Source organism: Acanthochromis polyacanthus, chromosome 21 (genome assembly GCF_021347895.1).
Source record: "Acanthochromis polyacanthus isolate Apoly-LR-REF ecotype Palm Island chromosome 21, KAUST_Apoly_ChrSc, whole genome shotgun sequence".
Taxonomy (NCBI): domain Eukaryota; kingdom Metazoa; phylum Chordata; class Actinopteri; family Pomacentridae; genus Acanthochromis; species Acanthochromis polyacanthus.
Window position 1 is genome coordinate 29,931,506 of NC_067133.1, and position 19,599 is coordinate 29,951,104.

Below are 19,599 nucleotides of genomic sequence, written 5' to 3' on the forward strand. Positions count from 1 at the left end.
TGCACTGTCGCATTGCAGCTAGGAGATCACCGGTTCACGTCTTTCCTGTGATCTTTCTGCATGGAGTCTTCATGTTTTCTTCAGGTTCTCCGGCTTCCTCCCACAGTCCAGAAACATGCTGAGGTTAATTGGTGATTCTAAATTGTCTGTAGGTGTGAATGTGAATGTGAGTGTGATTGTTTGTCTTTATGTGTAGCCCTGTTACCTGTCCAGGTGAACCTTCAGTCAGCTGGGATAGACTCCAACCCCCAGTGACCCTGATGAGGATTAAGTGGTGTATAAATAATGGATGGACTAATGTCTGACTCCCCATTATTACCCAAAATGCACTTTGACCATTAAAAAAAAAAAAAGCAAGTTTTTTATTGGATGCTTTTGGGTGTATTATGCCAGCAGCAGATTCAAAAAGCATGTGATAGTTTGTGGTTAAAGTACTCTTGCAAACAGAACATTTAAATATTTGAAGGTTGTTATTTAAGAAAATAAAAAGGGCAGAAAATGTTTCACCTGCAAGCGTTAGATTATCCACAATCATGCATCTTTTATTTCAGTAACGAAAACTAACCTGAGAAAGGCACGGTGTTAGCGCTGTCGCCTCACAGCTAGAAGATCCCTAATTCACGCCCCGGCCTTCCTGGGATCTTTCTGCATGGAGTCTCCGTGTTTTCTCCAGGTTCTCCGGCTTCCTCCCACAGTCCAACAACATGCTGAGGTTGATTGGTGATTCTAATTATCTTTAGGTGTGAATGTGAGTGTGATTGTCTGTCTCTATATGCAGCCCTGTGATGGACCGTTATCCGTCCAGGTGTTGGTGTGTTTGTTCATTATTATGTGCAGCGTTGTTTCCTGCATGAAACTGTGTTTTTCTAATTATTACTGATTTGCATCTGCACACTTTCTGTCACTTTGTAATGCAGTTGAAACCTCTCAAGTCAAATATTGTCCTTCAACTATTCATCTGTGAGTTCCTGTTCCATCAGAAAATCAATCAAACTCACTTCATTCTTCACATCTTATTAAAAGCTTTCCTCTAAAATTAAATGTTTGTCCAAATCAGACTCTGTAAAAACAAAAAATAATTCAGTGTCCCTCAGGAAAATAAAAGAGACCTTGCACATGTGTTTCATTTTTAATTACAAATTTATTGCAAATATATAAATAGATCTTTTGTACAGAAATTGCAAAGGGAAAATGTCATTATCAGCAACAAAGAATTAAAGAAAACAGAAAGCCAAGATTTGTTCCCGTAAATCCAAACCTTTGTTTTGTCTTTCCCTTTTGGTCTCTGAACGTTAAACCAGAGGGGAGAGTCGCATTAGATTTGAATAGAATTAACACCTACAGGAGTCTAATTAATACAACGATGGCCCTTCCTTTCTCTTGCCTTTAAAAACCTAAAGACCTCCTGATACCGTCGACTGGGCAAGAGCCATAAATCAACACAAACGTTACATACATGTTCAGATCTAACGGAAATGACATGGTGATGTTGTGAGAAACTGCTTTGGAGTCACACAGATGGCAGCTGTGCCTGAGCACTGCAGTAATACTATTGTATATTACACAGTTGTGATCACAGATACTGCTATTTTTAGGGGCTGTTCATGCTATTTATATGTATATTCAGCTGGTACAACCTGTAAAATCTGCATTTCCTGGAAAAATGAGTGAAAAAAATTGCTTTTAAAAGGGATAAAAAACTAATTAACAAAGTGAAAATAAAGTCTTAACACCGTGTTTCATGAATCTGCATTGGACTCTTTTCAGCACTGAGCTGTGTTAAGTTGTGTTTTTAGGATGTAAAGAATCAAAGCAGAAGCTGAATCACTTCTCCTAACTTTCTGCATCATGTTTGTGCATCATGCAGACCTCCAGGCGAACGTTAACGCTGAATGCTTTTGCCGCTGCGAGGCCGAGACACCATTAGCTTCTAAGCAGATCAGTCTGCAGACATTTAATTTCCTCCAGCAGCCGAGGACGGAGCTTCTCCTCGGCCATCTCTCTCTGCTCTGACAGCCATTTTTGGAAGCCGCTAAGTTTTCAATCTCTGGCACTGACAAGGCCAATCATTCTGCCTCTGGAGCAGCGCGGCGCCGGCCTGTGTGTTCGGAATAGCAATGGCTTTCTAGCTGTGAGCGCAGAAACATTAGCACTGATCAGAATTATGGGCTCCTGACACCGAAAGGCAGCTGGTCTCATCGCGATGAGACCTCTTAGTGAGTTTCAGCGCTCCGGACCTGGGGTTGGAGCAACGAGAGCTCTGAGTTACGGATGAGGCCCCAGAACCCATAAATAACAGCCGCCTCATCTGATTGCGGTGCAGTTTTACCCAATTAAAACATAACTCTGCACATTTGCAGCCTGATACGGCACAGAGCAGACTTAGCCCAGAGGTTAATGCATTTCATTTTCTCTTTGTAATTGACAAGGGATGCCTCTTAGGGTTTCTGGCAGCGGCTGGGCCATGGAATAGGCCATAAATATCTCAGCTGGAGGGTCTCAGTATTATCAGTGCAGAAAGTAAACATGGTTATGACTTATGGCACGCTGTCAGTGCATGAATGCGCTCACTAATGCACCAACAGGGCGGCAGCAGGTCTTACTAACATGCTATAGAGACGGAGCTAAGTCTGAGTGGTGGGACTAACGCTTAAATTCATCGTCAGTGAGGCGCTTTACACCCGAAATCGAAACAAAGATGTCCGTTTCAGTTTCAGCCTCTGCAGTGGCGCACTTTTTCCCTTTTCTTTCTCCTTTCCATGCACGGAAAAAGTTATGGATGAACTAGTGTTGTAATAAAAGACTGATTTATAGAAGGTAAATTCAATTAACTAGTTGGATGGAAAGCCAGCAGGATCAGAGAACAACGGAGGAGGAATGAAAATCGTTCATTTAGCTAACAGCGAGTGGGCCGAGGCTCAGGGAGAGGCTGCTGATGCTGCATTCATTTGACTCCTAACTGATGGACTGAGATTAAGACCATTAGATGTCTGCTGTGTGTGGGCCCGCATCACTCCAGCATTCTGAGAAAAAATTAGATTTTAATTTATTTTAATCAGAAAAAAAGAAACTGATGTAGGAAGGTAGCTTTTCCATGTCTCTAATGCAGAATAAAGTGTAGATGGATGTAAACAATCGGCAGCTTTAAACGTCTCTACGCCCTCCAGAGCAGCATCACTGCAGTTTATAATACAATCACCCAAATGAAAACCAGTAGGCAAGAATGTAAAGATTAAACATCACCGAGAGTAAAAAAAAACGGCTAAAACCTAGATGTTCAAATCAAAGACAACACTGTATTCAGCCCCTACAGTTTTTGTTTTCAACGTACGTCCACTCATTGTACACAACAATATATTTTGTCTCTCAAAAAATACAGGGAATCATGCAAATATAACAACTTCTCTTTTATGTAGTACACTATGTTAAGCTTTCTCTGCTCTTAAACCTTTATAACATTTATCGTTGCAAGTACTAAAAGTCGTCCCGTGATTCCCTCCCCTCCAAAAGAACCCCGAACGAAAGAAACAAAGACAAACGACCAACTGAAAGTAGAGAAACACACAGACATATCAAGAGATCAGGCTGAGTATAAAACATCCATAGAAGCGTTTTAACCTTAGTGTTTTTTTCTTTTTTCATTTATCTAGTATACAAAATTCACAGATATTTCACAGATTCTTTAAGTCCTTTGTCCCTCTTTGGAAACTGGGTCCAATCAGGTGGCAAACCTCAGCCCACTGTGGCTTCACCTGCAGGATTTTCAAATGCTCTTCTGCTCACAAACTCACAAAGACTTTCAGCTGTCAGTGGATGCTTTTAACATTTATCTGTTTTTACAATTGCTTGGCAGTCAGAAGGGAAGCCCTGGCAACGTCTGAGCCAAGAAATCCGTCATTTCATTTATCTCCACCGGCTTCCTTCTTCATTATTTAGATAAATACACGTTCACATTAGAGTGACACCAAAAATGGCATGCATTTAATTTCATCACATCAGCCCTTGTGTGGTTTTCATGAGGAGACACACAGGATAGTTTTCATTAATCAAACACGAGCTAATCTCCCACACAGTTAGCTAATGGACTTAATAGACTGTTAGACAAAAGGTCCAAAGACACCAAATGAAAGGATTTGCAGCCCACTGTCTGTCAGCGCTAATACCTGCCTGTCACCTGCCGCCAAGCTAAGTGGAAACGAAGCTGCCTTCCTCCAGGCTTTTAAACAGTCGCAAGAAATTCTGAATTGGTAATAAGTTCAGTAATAAGTGTTGTAATGTGCTTCTGTTGTGCAGGAGTGTGTGTTTGTGTCACGGCTCATGTGAAGCTGATTCATTCCCGCCTGCGTTCAGCTAAAGTCCCTCCTCATCGTCCTCCTCTCTGCAGACCTTCCCGTTTACCTGCCTTTCAGGAAAAGACTCATTTTGGTTTCGTCAGCCCGTGAATCACTCTGACTCACATTTTTATGCTCCATTTTTGCCTTCTACTGTTGTTGTGTGTGTGTGATGTGGTGAGAGGAGGGGCTTAGGGAGTGAAAAACAAGCTGAAAACGTGTTTGGTTTGCTGCTGCTTTTGGATTAATAATCATTCTGTATTTTAGGTTATGAGTCAATTCAGAAGTGGAGGACATTCTACGTCCTACCCTTCAAATTTAAAATAATCCCTGTAGAAAACACTAAAACATGCAGTAGTTGTGTAAATGTTCTTGTCTTGAGACCAGATCTATAAAAACTAGGAGGAAAAGAATGTTTGAAGATATTTTAAAATATCAAATAAGTTCCCCCTAAAATGTCATTTTTCTCTTGTCCCACCCCCCTGATGACCAAACTGGATCTCTAATAAAACAGTTCAAATTAAATTTAAATCTCCTTTTTTTGACATATTTTTTTTTTCATTCAAGTCTCTTGTAATTGTGGGAACATTTTTTTTAATTAATATTTTAAATAATGATTATTATACATGGAATGTGTCCAACAACATGTTAGAAAAAACTGTTGATGATGTTTTTGCCATTTTGTGTCTCATTTCTGTTGTTTATGTTTTGTTTTTGTTGTTTCCATCCTCCAACAGTGTTCCTACAGAATGTGTAGAGCAAAGCTATGTCCTCTCTTCTATTTTCCATCTTTTCATCCATTGTCAGTCTTGATTGAATGTCTCTCTCTACCTCATATTATCAGGATCAGACTCATTCTTTGGACTGTTTCCCATCAGTCAGTTTGTCCTCTTGGTCAGCAGTAACAGCTAGCTAAATATCTAGCTTCTACTGCTGAGAAAAAGATCACATTAGCATGGATTAGCAACCCTGTTACTGTGATTAGAGTAGGGTTAGCAAACAGCACAGAAAACATGGAATAAAAATGCTACCATTGATGTGGAAGCTGAACCAATCAATACCTATTATTGATGAATATGGAGCAGAACACTGGAGAAGAGAAGGTTTATTTTTCAAATTTTTGAAGCCCAAATGTCCTCCAGTTCTGAGTGATCCTTCTGACTAATGTTATTAATTAGTAAATAATGCACTAATCACAATTACAGCCCATAGTATCCAGTGGATGTGTATCTACAGAAATAACTTTACTTTTAACACCAATAACATGGATGAAAGTGTACGATGTTGTGGGAAACTTTTCCCTGCAGTCATTTAGATGCTGATTCAACCCACTCCCCGAATTCAAGAAACCAGAATTTAATTTCATTTTGGCCGGACTTTAAATACGGAGCGCATCAAAGCGCGTCAGTTAAAGCGTTAGAAACTCAAAACGTCTGTGATTTCGTGGCGTTTTACAGACGACTGGAGAAGAAACCCGAGCCGGTCTCTCGACAAAAGGATTCAACATCAATAGTGCATCAGATGTTTTTCTCACGTCTGGCCTTCCTGTGGGTCTCAGACAAACAAGGATGCTGCTTCAAAATGGACCATCCATCTCCAAGCCAGCCAGCCTCCGGGGGTTCACTGAGGATGCAGGCAGAGAGGAAGGAAAAAGAAAGTTTATTTATTTGATGCTGTCTTTGTGGACCAGAAACGCTGAAGTATCTGTGGTCTTTTAATCCATTTAACTGTTAGATTATTGGAGCTGCATCCTCAATTCTCCAGTAAGCAGAACAGAAAAGTAATTTTTTTTATCATTATTAATTAAGCGCCAAAGCCAATTAACACATTTGTTTATCACAAAACACTAAATAGGGCTTTGCAAATGATAATAATCAGCAGAGGTTTATTCCAGAGAGCAGCGCTGACCACACTGGAGGACTGCTTTGCTGACATTTTTAGCTGATTTTATTGAAAATCGCTCACAGGACGGACAGTTTTGGCTCATCAGATTTAATTGTTGTTTAATCTGGCTTTCATTTCCATTTTGCATGACCCTCGTATTTCTGCTGGCAGCGGCTCCAAACACAATATCCTCTCCAAATTCAGCAACGGAGCTCATTTGCTGTGAAATATTCTTAGAAATCAGTAAAAATGTTCTCACACCGACGTTGAAACTGAATCAGATCTGAGCAGAGCAGCACTTGAAAATCTGTCACCTGAAAATCTATTACCTGAAAAACACACTGATGTGTTAAACATGTTAACTAAAATAGAAAATGTAAGAAATTAAGAGTCCATCCATGGAAAGAGTAAAACACCGTATTTGCTGTCACATTGTATTTTGTCAGGTAGATGGAAATGGCAGCTGAAATGATGAGCGTCCTGGTGCTCCTCAACGTTTCCTTTTCCTCAGCGTCCTGTTCTGTAAACTCGTTATGGCAGTTGTGGATCTGGGGAGTTAAACGCATCGAGTTCCTTCTGCGGCATTAGATTAGTCTGAGAGCAAAAACACAAAGAAAAGTAAATCCTTCGCTCTGTTTTGGTGAAAGTCAGTCACAGTAACATGTTCCTTTGGAAACTTCAGATAACAGGAGATAAGCAGGAGACTAAAAAAACAAAGAAACTCCAGGACTGTCCTGTATGTTCACCACACGGTGCTTTATCACAGAAAGAAGGCGGATGAGGCGGTGCGTCTCAGAAACCTCGATCTCATGTGGACCCACAGATATCCACACATGTCAATAAAACAGGGAGAGTTGGATGGAAACAAACAGCGAGATTTACACGGATCAGCGTGGAGATACATGAACGGACTTTTGCATATCATTCACCCTGCAGAATCAATCACATGCTAAAAATACAAAAAAACACAAAAGCAGTGTTGATATGTGCTGTACACACTCAAGTCCTGCCTGCAAGGAACACAATTTCAAACTTAATGAAACACAGCCGGGCGTGTTTGGAACACACGATATATCCCACCGGAGCTGTGGGAGCAGGGAGGAGCTAATGGGTGTTACGGGCAGTATAAAAGTGAAGATCTAAACAGGAACAATAATAATAAAAAAGCTCCTGACCTTAAAGTTGAACAAAAACAAAATTCTAGGAGCATTAATTCACATTTTTAAGGGAGGATGTCTCTGATTGTGACAAAACTTTAGCCGTTACGCAGTGCTTTAGGTAAGCAGGATGTCAGGGTGTAGCCTCTCATTTAGGAGCATCATCTCAATAGAAAGAGGCAAGAAAAGGCCAAATAATCGTATGCATGAACAGAGATCAGGTGACGGCTTCGTTAGCGAGAAGGACAGTCATCTGAAGAAAACACAGTGAACATGTTTGACATCTGTACATGCCATTAATAGTCTAGTATTGTTCAGACAACCAGCCACTGGGCAAAATATTGACAAATATTAATTGAAGTTAGTTTGGGCATATACAGTATAATCTGACAAGGCATGCCGACACCCGCTGACAAGGACCACTGTGCACCACACACACAACCATGAGGCAGAAAGTGCAAGCAGACATGCCTGTCACACGTTGGTTAATTGAGTTATCAATTATAGACGACAACAGCAATAATTTCCAGAACAGAACAGACACATTGGCAGTAATCAGAAGTGTCCTTTCCCTCTGTGCCCCGCTCACTTTTAATGTCAGAGGAAGGATTTGGAATGTACCGCGGTGCTCACGCTGAACGATGAAAATAGATTTCCCCGTAACCTGCTTGTAATCTACTTACATTCTCTGTGGCTGCTGAAAATTATTTGTATCCACGATTGACCTCTTGATCGCTTTTTTCCCCTCTCACGCCCCCCTCGTGCTTTCAATTTCTCTTGGTCTCTTTCACATATGGGTCACGTCTCTTGTGGCTTTTTGTAAGGAGATTGTGTGAGCTTACCCAGCCCTGTCGCCGGCTACGTCAGCCCTGGAAGTTGTAAAACTGTGAGATGCTTCAGGGTTATTCTTGTGGCAGGACTAGTATTCTAGTAACCTAGAAAACAACAGCGGTGGGTTCTAACCCACACCATGATCTGATCCTCAAACTAATCAGATGGTTTTGTAGCATAAACGGAAGTACATCTGTGTTGAGTTAACTTCATTACCACTCTCCTAATGTGAACTTTGTTGCTGTTTTTATGCACAAAAAGGAAGATATTCAAGACTTACTTGACATGAAATGGATGCATGCCACTAAAAAGAAAGAAAGGGAAAAATAATCTGTCGCATCTCACAACTTTACAGCCTTTACTACCACATTTTTTAACCCGTCCTCTTTAATGCTTCAAACTCAGACCATACTTCTGACCATTTAATCAGGCAAATTCGGTTTCAAATAGTTTGGTGCATCTGAAGGGGAACATTCTTTAATCACTTCATTCTTCAAAACCATGCAAGAGTGTTTCTTGTTTCTTATTCAACACCTCGATAGCAATCTCCGCTTTAAGCAGAGGCTCCACTTTAATCTCTCTTTCATTATTTCCTTCATGCCCACTTCACTATTCTCTCCAAGCTCATGTGTTCATTTCTTTTATTCCTTTATTCTATCATCCCTTTCTTCTTGTGTGACAGATGCCTTGGAAATGCAAAAATCTCAGCCCAAAGAGGGATCTCAGAGAAGAGAGACAGCGCCTGCATTTGACAACTCTGTTCGCTAATCCGCATGTTGTTAGTTTGAACAGAGCACAGATCACAGATCCCACCCCATCACAGAAGTCTAAGCATATCCGATGCTGCCAACTGATGCAGCACCCGATGCGAAACAGGAAAAGTCTGGGATTGCACAAGCCTAAAATGAAGGATATCAGCATTTATCCTCTGTGACTGGACACAGATCAGAACATGGCACTGGTAAAGATGGTCCACTGGATCACCAAATGTGACCACCCAAAGAAAATCACACAGTTGGCATTTGCTCCCTGTAATAAAAATTAAATCTGTACCCACTAAAAAAAGAATGATCCAGAAAAGGTGCTACAATGAAGTGTAAAACAAAACACTGCAATGACTCTCAGATTCCAGGCACAGTTTCACAGTCCTTGCTCGTAGCACAATATTCTATACACCTAGCATGCCAAAAAATAACACAAACCCAAAGGCAAAATTTTGTCCTACATTTTTCTCCCCATGAACTTCAAATGGTTTCTCTGGCCCACGGGCCGATCAGGAAAAGAAGTATCTTAACTCTTTTTCCAACAACGCTTCACTCTGGTCCCCGATCACAGCTTCTGCTGCGCCGACACACCCTTCCAGTAATCAAGGATGTCATGCAGGTCCTCGCCTTTAGCAAACTGCACCTTTTTTCGAAGGGCATTTCCAGCCGTCACATAACAGGCCTCGTCACGCTGGCCTTTCCGGTAGGGACGAAAACGCTCCCAGATCCGCAGTGAGCTCTCTGAGGAGTACTCTGGGCTCGAGGAATAGCCAGAGTAACTGGAATGGTGGCGAGCCGGTGAAAGCTGGGAGTAAGAAGCTGCGTCCCTGCGGGAACGTGTCAGAGGCTTAAGGAAGGAAACTCTCTGGGCAGGGGAGCCCTGGTGGGACCCTTCATAATAGAGAGCTGGGACGGAGTGGCGGTGCTCCGAGCAGTGGTAGTCCTGCTGCACCTCCAGCTGCTGCTGCTGCTGCTGCTGCTGCTGTATTTGCTGCTGCTGATGGTAATGGTGCGTCATCTGGTTGTCCTGATGTTGGGCACCAACACCACCACTGTCGCAACCACCACCCCCTCCACCACAGCTCCCACTCCCGACCAAAGGCAGCCTCTCCAGGGGCTCCCCACAGCCCACTGGACTGGCCCGGTCAGAATACTGCTGCTGCTGCTGATTACAGGCGTCTGGACTCCTCGGCTCAGGAACATCCAGACTATACACCCTGGCTCCACCACGTTCCCTGTCTCGACCCATGGAGCCACAAGATGTGGTGCTGCACTGTTTCTTCACAGCATTTACAATAACCACAGCTGCGTCCGCACTCATCTGCCGCTGAATAGGACGTACAGCAGTGGCGGGAGGAGGCGGCCTGTAGGGAGGAGTGATGACGAAGCCACCACCACTGATCCCTGGGCGCTCAGAGAGGGGGGCGTTCAGGGCAGGGAGTGGAGGTGGAGGGGGTATTTTGTTGGGTGCCATGACCTGGCATGTCTCTGTCACCCCTTGAGAGAGCGGGATCAGGCCACGAGTAAGGGAGGATGTGCTGGTGGGTGGTGGGGAGGTTGGGTTTGAGGAAGCTGTGGGGTTGGTAGAAGCCCCCGAAGCTGCAACTGCTGCTGCATCCAGTTTCAGTGCGTCGATGCAGTTGTTAATAATCTGGTTGACCTTGTCCACCTCCATGGCAATGGTAGAGATCTCTGATGCAGAGCCATGTCCATCATCATCGGAGTCATCGCCAAGATCGGTTCCATCGTCATCCCTCAAGTCGTCCCCCCTCATCCCTACATGGCCTCCATCTACCACCCTCTCCATCCCTGCCCCTCCAGTCCTGACATCCATGTAGTTTCCTTTACTCGTAGCCATGGCCTCTGAAAACGCAGTGGCCATCTTTTCCACTTGTGGGATAGAGGAGAGTCTAGAGGAGGTGGTGTTGGCTGAGTGGAGCATCCCCGAGCTAGAGGATGTGGACATGGGCATTTTTCCTCCGTGGTGATGCTGATACTGGTGATGTTCTCTGGACTGTTCCTGAAGCTTGTGGACTGCTGATGGATCGTTAGCCACCGCTGCCGCCACCTCTGGCCCGTAGCGCATTTCGAGGATAGTTTTCTTGACGCAGATGGACTTCTTCTTCTCGTCATGCATCCGTTTCTTACGTAGACAATAGTACACAAAGCCCAAAACAATGAGCATGCCAAAAAGGCAGCCCACAATGGTCATTATGTAGTGAGTGGTGGTGGAAGGCGTGGGAAGCGTATCATCTACATTTTGACCCCGAGTGGAAAACTGGAGGCATGTGTGGTTGTAGCGCTGAGAGTTTCGGATGGATGCTACGCAGAAGGTGTAGTTGTTGTGCGGCTTCAGCTTGTTGAGGGTGATCATCTCCTTCTTGTTCTTCAAGTTCATAACATCAGATACGTACGTGTGGTTGTACTGTGTCAGAATGTACATTTTGGTGTATGGCCTCGGAATCTTCACCAGGAGAGAGGCCGACGACAAAGACACGTGATGGAGCTTGATGCTGGGACTGAAGCTGTCCTCAGTAGATGAGGAGGAGGTGGTGGGCTGGTGGTAAGGACCAACGCCACCGAACATCTCCGGTCCGATCCCAGAAGGTCCATCCAGATCTGGCGGGAGAGAAGTCATTCCTGGAATCATCACACCATCCCGGCAGTGGTGGTACAAAATGTTCTTGGCATTCCGACCAGCATGACCAGCAGCGATGGGACTCAGAAGGGGGAAGCCGAACATCTCCCGCGGCGTCTCACACTGGAGACGGTCGTAGGTGTGCGAGACATTGTTGAAGAACTCCAGCCAGGTGAGGAAGCTGTAAAGATCACAGCCGCAGTGGAAAGGATTGGCTGCCAGTTCACACACCATCAGGCGGCTGAGAACCGTGAACGTGGACGGGTCGATGCGCGCAAGTTTGTTGGACGACAGGTCAATGCTGCTGAGGCTCGGGCACTCCCAGAATGCATTGCTGGCGATGACTTCAATGAGGTTGTGCTGCAGGAAGAGGCACTGCATGCGGCCGAGTCCTCTCATCATCCCCTCTGTCAGGTTTGTTAGCTTGTTGTAGCCCAGCTGAAGAACCTGAGAAAGACACAAAACAATGTAAACACCATAATTTATACTTTTAATAATACATTTTGATAATTAATTACTTGGAATAGGTCTTAGTAAAGTGAAGTGGAAATGTTTTGGACATTTTTGGGAAGCGTGCTGCAAATTAGCATTTCTTTTAACTACTAAGATACTTGTACAACTGTTTTTTATGTATCATATAATCCTCGAATAAGTAAATAACTGTTCTAAGGACAATATTAGGGACGTGTCTGATTGGGTTCGGATATATTTTGTAGAAGGACAACAGCTCCAAACATAAAACAGGAGTCATAAACAGCTATCTTTAGCGACCTAAAGAACAGGGAGTTCTTCACCAGATGGCCTGGTCCCCAGCGAGCCCTGCTCCCAACAACATTCAGTCAGTTTGGGAATTACGTAAAAAGAGACGAAACCAACTGCAAATCAACAGAAAATCTGCTGCAAATTCTGCAACATTTTTTAGGATGAATATACATGCCGAGCATATTAAATATATATATATATATATATATATATATATATATATATATATGAATTAGTAAAGTGTATCTAAGAGAATCAAAGAGGATATCGCACCAAATATCGGTTCATTTTAATTAACTGTACTTTGTATTAAGTAGCATGACAGATGAAAGCTATTCTTTCCATTTTATGAAGATATTCTCACTAAAAGAAAAAAGTCTTGAAAAATTGTGCCCTTAAATACCTACACTAACTTCTATGAATAGTTTCTAGTGGTATATAATGTCTGTAACTGGATTTACTGACTGAAGTGATGGTGAAATGCAGCTATCCCCGGTTTAACGTCATATTCCTCTATTGAATGCTTCTTTTATTAAGCAAAAAAATCTCTGCAATGAAGAGACTTAATTCAAAATCACATTCAAAATGAAAAGGCTGGTCTCAGGCTGAGGTCTGATGCATCCTTGGCTGTATTCTTGCGTTAAACTCGAAGGTTTTCACACCGTTTCCTCCTCACCTGTAGGTTGGCTTGTCCTGCAAAGGCTCCGTCCTCGATGTAGCTGATTTCATTCTTGGTGAGATTGAGGTCAGTCAAGTTGGTGAAGCGGTACATGGAGCTGAAGAGCACGGCTTTCAGCTTATTCTCATTCAGTCTCAGGTCGTGCACCGTGTTGTTGATGTGCTGGGGGATGGTCTCGTACGGCGGCTGGTTCTGGCTGCATATCGCCAGCCACACATAGCCTTTGTCCCCCTCAATGAGCCAGCAGTCCCCACTGACCAGGTTGGGGAAATAGGAGAAAAATAGGAGGGAGGGGAGAATGAGAAAGAGGAGAGTGGAGGTGGGAGGAACACCCTGCATGATGCCAACAGAAGGAAATGAGAAGGTAGGGAAGTTATATTTAAGAGACAGGAAAGGAGGATGTGTTTGCAGGAGAAAAGGAAGGATTTCCAGAGAGGAGGATGGTCTGAAAAAGGGGTGAAGGCTTTACAATGCCAGTCTCAGCATCGTGGCGATTAGCAGGGGACCCGTGTTACGTCATATCTGGTCGGACTGCAGCGTGACGCGACACAGATCGTCTTCATCCTGAGCTTCAGCTGTGACCGAGTCAAATGGACAGACCCTCAGAGGAATCTGTAGGAGAGAAAAAAAGCATAAACAGAATGCAATAAATTATAAAGAAGAGGGCAGAGGCTCATTTTTAATACTTCTTTTTAAATGGAATTTCGAACACTTTTGGTGACACAAAGCAACTAGAAAATAATGGAAAAGAAACATCTTGTGAAAAATACAGTAAAATCCATTTCCTTGCTTTTGAGTAATAAAACACAAAAATAACTGCATGTTGATTGAATGATTTCCAATGTGTATAAATAATACACACTGATGAAAATTATTTTATTCAGCATTTTTGTTGGAAAAACATCAATAATTATGTACGATAATAAATAACAGAACCAGCACTTCTTTTTCTCTTTTTTTTGTCAGATTTTACGATAAGCATACTAATATGAAAAATGCAGTCATTTTCCAAGATCAAAATCCACTTTCTTATTTTGAATGAAATAAGAAAGTGGATAACACAGTTATCTTTGTAATGAAACACAAAGATAACTGTGTGCTAATTGGCCAATTCCCCATGTTTATTTATATTATTTATACACTGACAAAAAGACATTCATTCAACATTTGGTGTTGTGAAAACATCCATATTTATGTAAGATATTAAATAACAGTTGTTTTCCACTAATAGTATATAATATTTTATAATATGTTCACAGTTTAAACTGTTTCATCTGTTTAACGTAAAGTCATTATTTGGGAAGTGATGACACGTTGCAGTGCCTTTTTATGTCAATAAAAATCAATCTTCTTACAAATTAGTTTTTTTAAATCTGCAAAATAAAAAAGGACAAAGTCTGTAATATTACAGATTTCTTACAGTATACACTGAGTGTATACACCTTTTGCACAAACATGCACAGAGGTGACCATAAACACCCTGGACTCATAAATCTAAATGAACGGTAAACAGCCAATGAATTCACATTTCTGTCACTTTGCCTCGTCTCAGAACCGGTCTATTTACAGAACCTGCAGGCATCACAAAATCAATTTCCATCTGGGCCAGTTACTTTCTGGTTATTTCTTATCGCGTTAATGTATGCATGCCGCATTGCCCCAAACGACTGCATCTCCTCCTCCTCGTAAAGCTCAGAGTCCAGGCTGAAACCTGCAGGACGTCTGGAGCACCTGACCGTCTCTTCTCTGCTGTTTTTAGACACCGACTGCAGCATTTATCACCCAAACGCTGACAGCACATTGTCTCTGCAGACGTTTCTTATGACACGATCCTGCCAGAACCTGAGCTCTCTAACCCATCTGCATGTCGGCTGAATAACAGTGAAGCGTTTACATAAGGAGAGGATTAGCCGCCTGTTGCATCATGACAGACATTGTCCTCTTGCCGGCTCAGCAGCTGGGAAAAACATGCTTACAATTACACACACAGTATACACAACATGCACACAGCATGCACACAGCATGCGCACATGTTCTCAGACAGATGTGTACAAACGCACACGTCCTCCTGATAACATGCACACAGTCTCCTTATGCTGCAGATTGACTGTCTTTATGTAGGACACTCTCATTCTTCATCCCACATCTTCCCCATTCTACATTCTCTTGATTTACATCATCATTCCATGAAAACAACAAAACAAAAACCTCTTTCTGTTTCTCTCAGGAACAGCCAGATTTCTCTCTTGTGCTCCAAATTCAGACTTCTTTCTAATTCTGGCAAAGAAATGAACTCATTATGATTTATTCTGGTCCACGTTCCCCAGAGGTGCTGACAGGGAATCAGGTCCACCTTCTTCTGTAATCTGCTTTTACTGCAGGAAAACTGTATATCCTATGGACAATGGTACATTATCATGTGTCTAATGAGCCCTGTGACAGACTGGTGACCTGTCCAGGGTGTCCCCTGCCTTCACCCGAGTCAGCTGGGATAGACTCCAGCACCCCCCATGACCCTAGTGAGGATAAAGCGGAAAGCGGTGTATAGAGAATGGATGGATGGATGGATGTGTCTAATGATCGTAGGTACCTGTTAGGGTCCTCTTATTAGGCAGAAACAGGACAGAAGACATGTGGAGGTCAGTGTGGTCTCAGGCTTTTGTTAAACGGTTGGATAGAAAGAAAAAGCTGCATAAAAGGCCACAATTTGGTCAGAAGAAAAGCGTGCAGCATGAATTTAGTTCTAATTACTCAAACCACCCTCTGTGCTGGTCACAAAGCTATTTGGCTGCACACATAATGTAATTTGAGGTTTTCTGTGAAGGCACTAAAAGGATCATTTACTCAATTTTGCGGTAAGCTACGGCTCGACCGACATCCCAGTCAGGGTGGATTCTCTACGCTGAATAATTGGTCAAATGATTCAAAGTGACTCAGAAAATAACTTTTAGCTCAAGAATAGTTGTGGGACAGATGACATAAACCTAAATATTTTAGTTAGGCTTTTATTAGTTGTCTTTTTGGAGATCCGTGTTAATCACAGTTGGCTGTAACTACAGTAGATCCTGACATTTACAGGACAAATATAGAAAACATGGTCCAATAAAACATATGTATGCTGTGCAATTTGTCACTACAAACTGGTCAATTTCCTGTAAAATGAAAGTAGCAAAGGTAATTCCTTTGTTCAAGGCAGGAGACAAACATCAATTTACCAACTATAGGCCTGTTTCACTTTTGTCACAATTTTCAAAAATTCTGGAGAAAATTTTCAACTCAAGACTTGACAGTTTTATTGATAAAAGTAAATTAATCTCTGACTATCAGTACGGGTTTCGAAACAATTGCTCAACTTCACATGCACTTTTTGATTTACTGGAGGAAGTGACCAGTGCAGTAGATAAGAAGAAACACACTGTAGGGTTATTTATTGATTTAAGTAAAGCCTCTGACACAGTTAATCACACAATGTTAATTAGAAAACTTGAACAATATCAGAGGAGTTGCTTTACAGTGGGTTAGCAGTTATTTAAAAAACAGGAAACAATGCCTGCAAATGGGTGAACATCAAACTGCCTTGAAGTTGGTGACAAGGTTCAGTACTGAGCCCTAAACTTTTTAATCTCTTTATTAATGATATTTGTAAAACATCTCAATTCCTGAGATTTATTTTATTTGCTGACGATGCAAATGTTTTTGCATCAGGAGATAATTTACAGCAATTATTACAGAAAGTCACATTGGAAGTTGGAAAAATTAGCAAATGGTTCAAGCAAAATGAATTATCACTAAATGTAAATAAAAGTAAAGTAATGATATTTGGTAATAGTAGCTTTAATGCTCACGATACAGTTCAGATTGATGGTACAGATATATAGAGAGTGCATGAGACAAAGTTCCTTGGAGTCATAATTGATGACAGAATTACGTGGAAACAACATGTAAAATATATCTCGATTAAAATATTGAGAAGCATTTCAATTATGGCCAAAGCGAAGCATTTTTTAAATAACAAATCCCTTCATTTACTGTTTTGTTCTCTGATTTCTCCTTACTTAAATTATGGTGTTATAATGTGGGGAAGCACATATATGAGTACATTAAAACCATCACTCATACTACAGAAAAGAGCTGTTCCTTTAATCCACAAGGCCCACTTTCTGGAACACACAAACCCATTATTCCCAAAATCCAAACTTCTAAAAATGTGTGACATTGTGGAATTTCAACTGGCTCCATTTTTATTCCTCGCTAGAAAAAAACTATTACCCAACAATTTACAAAATAAATTTCAAGATCGAACATGTTGCCGTAGATTACGCAAGGAATTCAATTTTATCATTCCAAAATATAGGACGACGAGGAAAGGCTTTAGTGTCACGGTCAAGGGGTTGAGACTGTGGAATAATTTGGATAGAGAACTGAAGCAAAGCTTCAATATCGTCCAGTTTAAACAGAGATATAAACAAAAAGTTTTTGGAAAGTATAAAGAACAAATAAATCAGTAGGAGTAATTGGCCCAATGAGTTAATATTTATTTAATGATGTGTGTGGTGTGTTGGATAGCTGTATGTTATTGCCATTTCATTTTTGTTATATAGAAATAAATTGTTAATAAAGTAACCTTGTTCGGGGTGGGATTAAATAAGTTTGGTCTTCTTCCCACTCCCTTTCGAACATGTATGATCTGTAAATTCATGTGATGCCTTGTTTTAGCTGCGGTTTTATTTTGTATAAGCTGCATCGGCTGTCTGTTGATTTCATGTTCGAAATAAATAAATAAATAAACTTTATCATATGTGGCACATGACTTAGTGCTTCCCGGTGTTCTTTGCTTTCAAATAAGATGGTTTCATGTTACATAGGCTGTATAAGGAGGACAGTAATCTGTCTTTAGAAGTTCTTTAACTCGTCTATGAGACAGTTACAAACAACTTAGAATATGTTTAGGGGCAAAAACACTCACTATTACATTATAATCCACCAACACCAGCTCTGGGATTCTGCAGCTTTCTCCACCCTGAATGCTCCAGTGAGCACCAATCACCTCCGTTCTCCTTCTAAACCAGCATTAGAAGCCCTAAAAATCTGCCACGAATTAGGTCTGCAATCATAGCAAGACAATTTACGATCATCTTTGTGGGTAATTTCCACCTCGGTGTCCTCATATCTGCATGCATTACGTGCAACACATTCTCCTGCTCGTTTGTTCCGCCGCTCCCTGGTGGGATAAATGTCGCCTCCTCGTTGGGGGACGCTCCCTCTCCATTGATTGTCTTCCGTCTGAGGTTTCTCCCCTCCACATGAGACGTGATCTCATTCAGCGCTCTACATAGCGAGAGCCGTGGGGAGGCAGGGAACACGGTACGTCTGCATGTGTTCAGGGATATGATTACATAATTAGGAATGTGGGACATGCAGAACACCTGTCTCATAGGGAAATACATGACTCACAGCACCGTCCATTCCTAGCTATGAATACGCAGCACACACTTATGAGAGAACGTATTTTTAAACCATCTCACACATGCACGAGGCAGATATTCCTGATGACACGGTGAAGAGCAGCTAAACGGACGGGACAGCTTCCTGCTTCGCTCTACGTTTGACATGTAGGTCAGAGCAGCAGAAACGGTTCAGATGTGAGCAGGTGAACAGGTGGTGAAAGGGAACCTGTAGGTGTCTGCCCTACTTTCATCTAAAATACTGTACGTCTGGAAACACAAATCCACAAAGCCTCCTCTTACAAATGAATGGCTGGCTGCTAGCTGGAAACTAAAGCAGTCCAGGAATAAAATCCAACAAACACTTCACGTTTTAGTTACTGTTTCAGCTGAAAATATGAGTCACAAAATACAACCAGCACCACCAATTGTTATCTTGACTGAGTGTTACATGCTGCGTTATCCCTGTGGGTGATTTGTTTCAGGGAAGTCTGATAATATTCTGTGTCTGTTCAAAAATTTAATGAGCAAACTCTCAGCTGTACTAATGGAAGAATGAAAGTGTTGAGAACAATAACTAGAAGCAGAAAAGTTTGATTATTCAGGTCATTATCTGGTGTTTTACGGTGAAACTCTCTTTAATTCACACAAATGAAAGAATTCAAAGTGTGCAGAAGAAGAGCATTTTTATTTGGACTGATTCTGGTAAAAATGAAGTTAGTGACCGCGCTAACGTCCACATGGAGGGTTTACACGCTGGAAGACGTGTCACCAGACAAATAAGAAGTCAGTAACCATCACAAAGCTTTAAAACCCTCAGATGCTCCAGTGATTGGACCCTACTCTCCTCCATCAGTGGCTCCAAATCACCCATACAGGAATCAATGTGTTTTCATTCCATTTTTTGTCATTTTGGTTCAGAATAATCATCTGCATTATTGTTTGCATTATATTTTTGTCCACACAAGAATGATTTCATGTTTGAAATAAGTTTATTTTTCACGTTATAACAGATTTTGAACATTCTGAAATGAAATGAAACAACATTTCATTACAAAGATAAAAATGCATCAAAGGGTTAAAAAAGAAACAAGAACGAGACTTTCAAG

General features: G+C 41.8%; 1 protein-coding gene across 6 annotated transcripts in view; it reads right to left on the minus strand.

Annotated features, from left to right (window-relative positions):
* Positions 1-1,121: 1,121 nt before the first annotated feature.
* Positions 1,122-19,599, minus strand: part of LOC110965689 (protein phosphatase 1 regulatory subunit 29) — a 109,515-nt gene continuing 91,037 nt past the window's right edge. For all 6 annotated transcript variants that reach the window (XM_051940871.1, XM_051940874.1, XM_051940872.1 and 3 more), the window contains 2 exons: positions 13,044-13,658; positions 1,122-12,052 (listed from right to left, as the gene is read on the minus strand). In XM_051940871.1, coding sequence (XP_051796831.1) covers positions 9,533-12,052; positions 13,044-13,385 — 2,862 coding nt within the window. In that variant the 5' untranslated portion in view covers positions 13,386-13,658 and the 3' untranslated portion in view covers positions 1,122-9,532. The remainder of the gene's footprint in view (positions 12,053-13,043; positions 13,659-19,599) is intronic.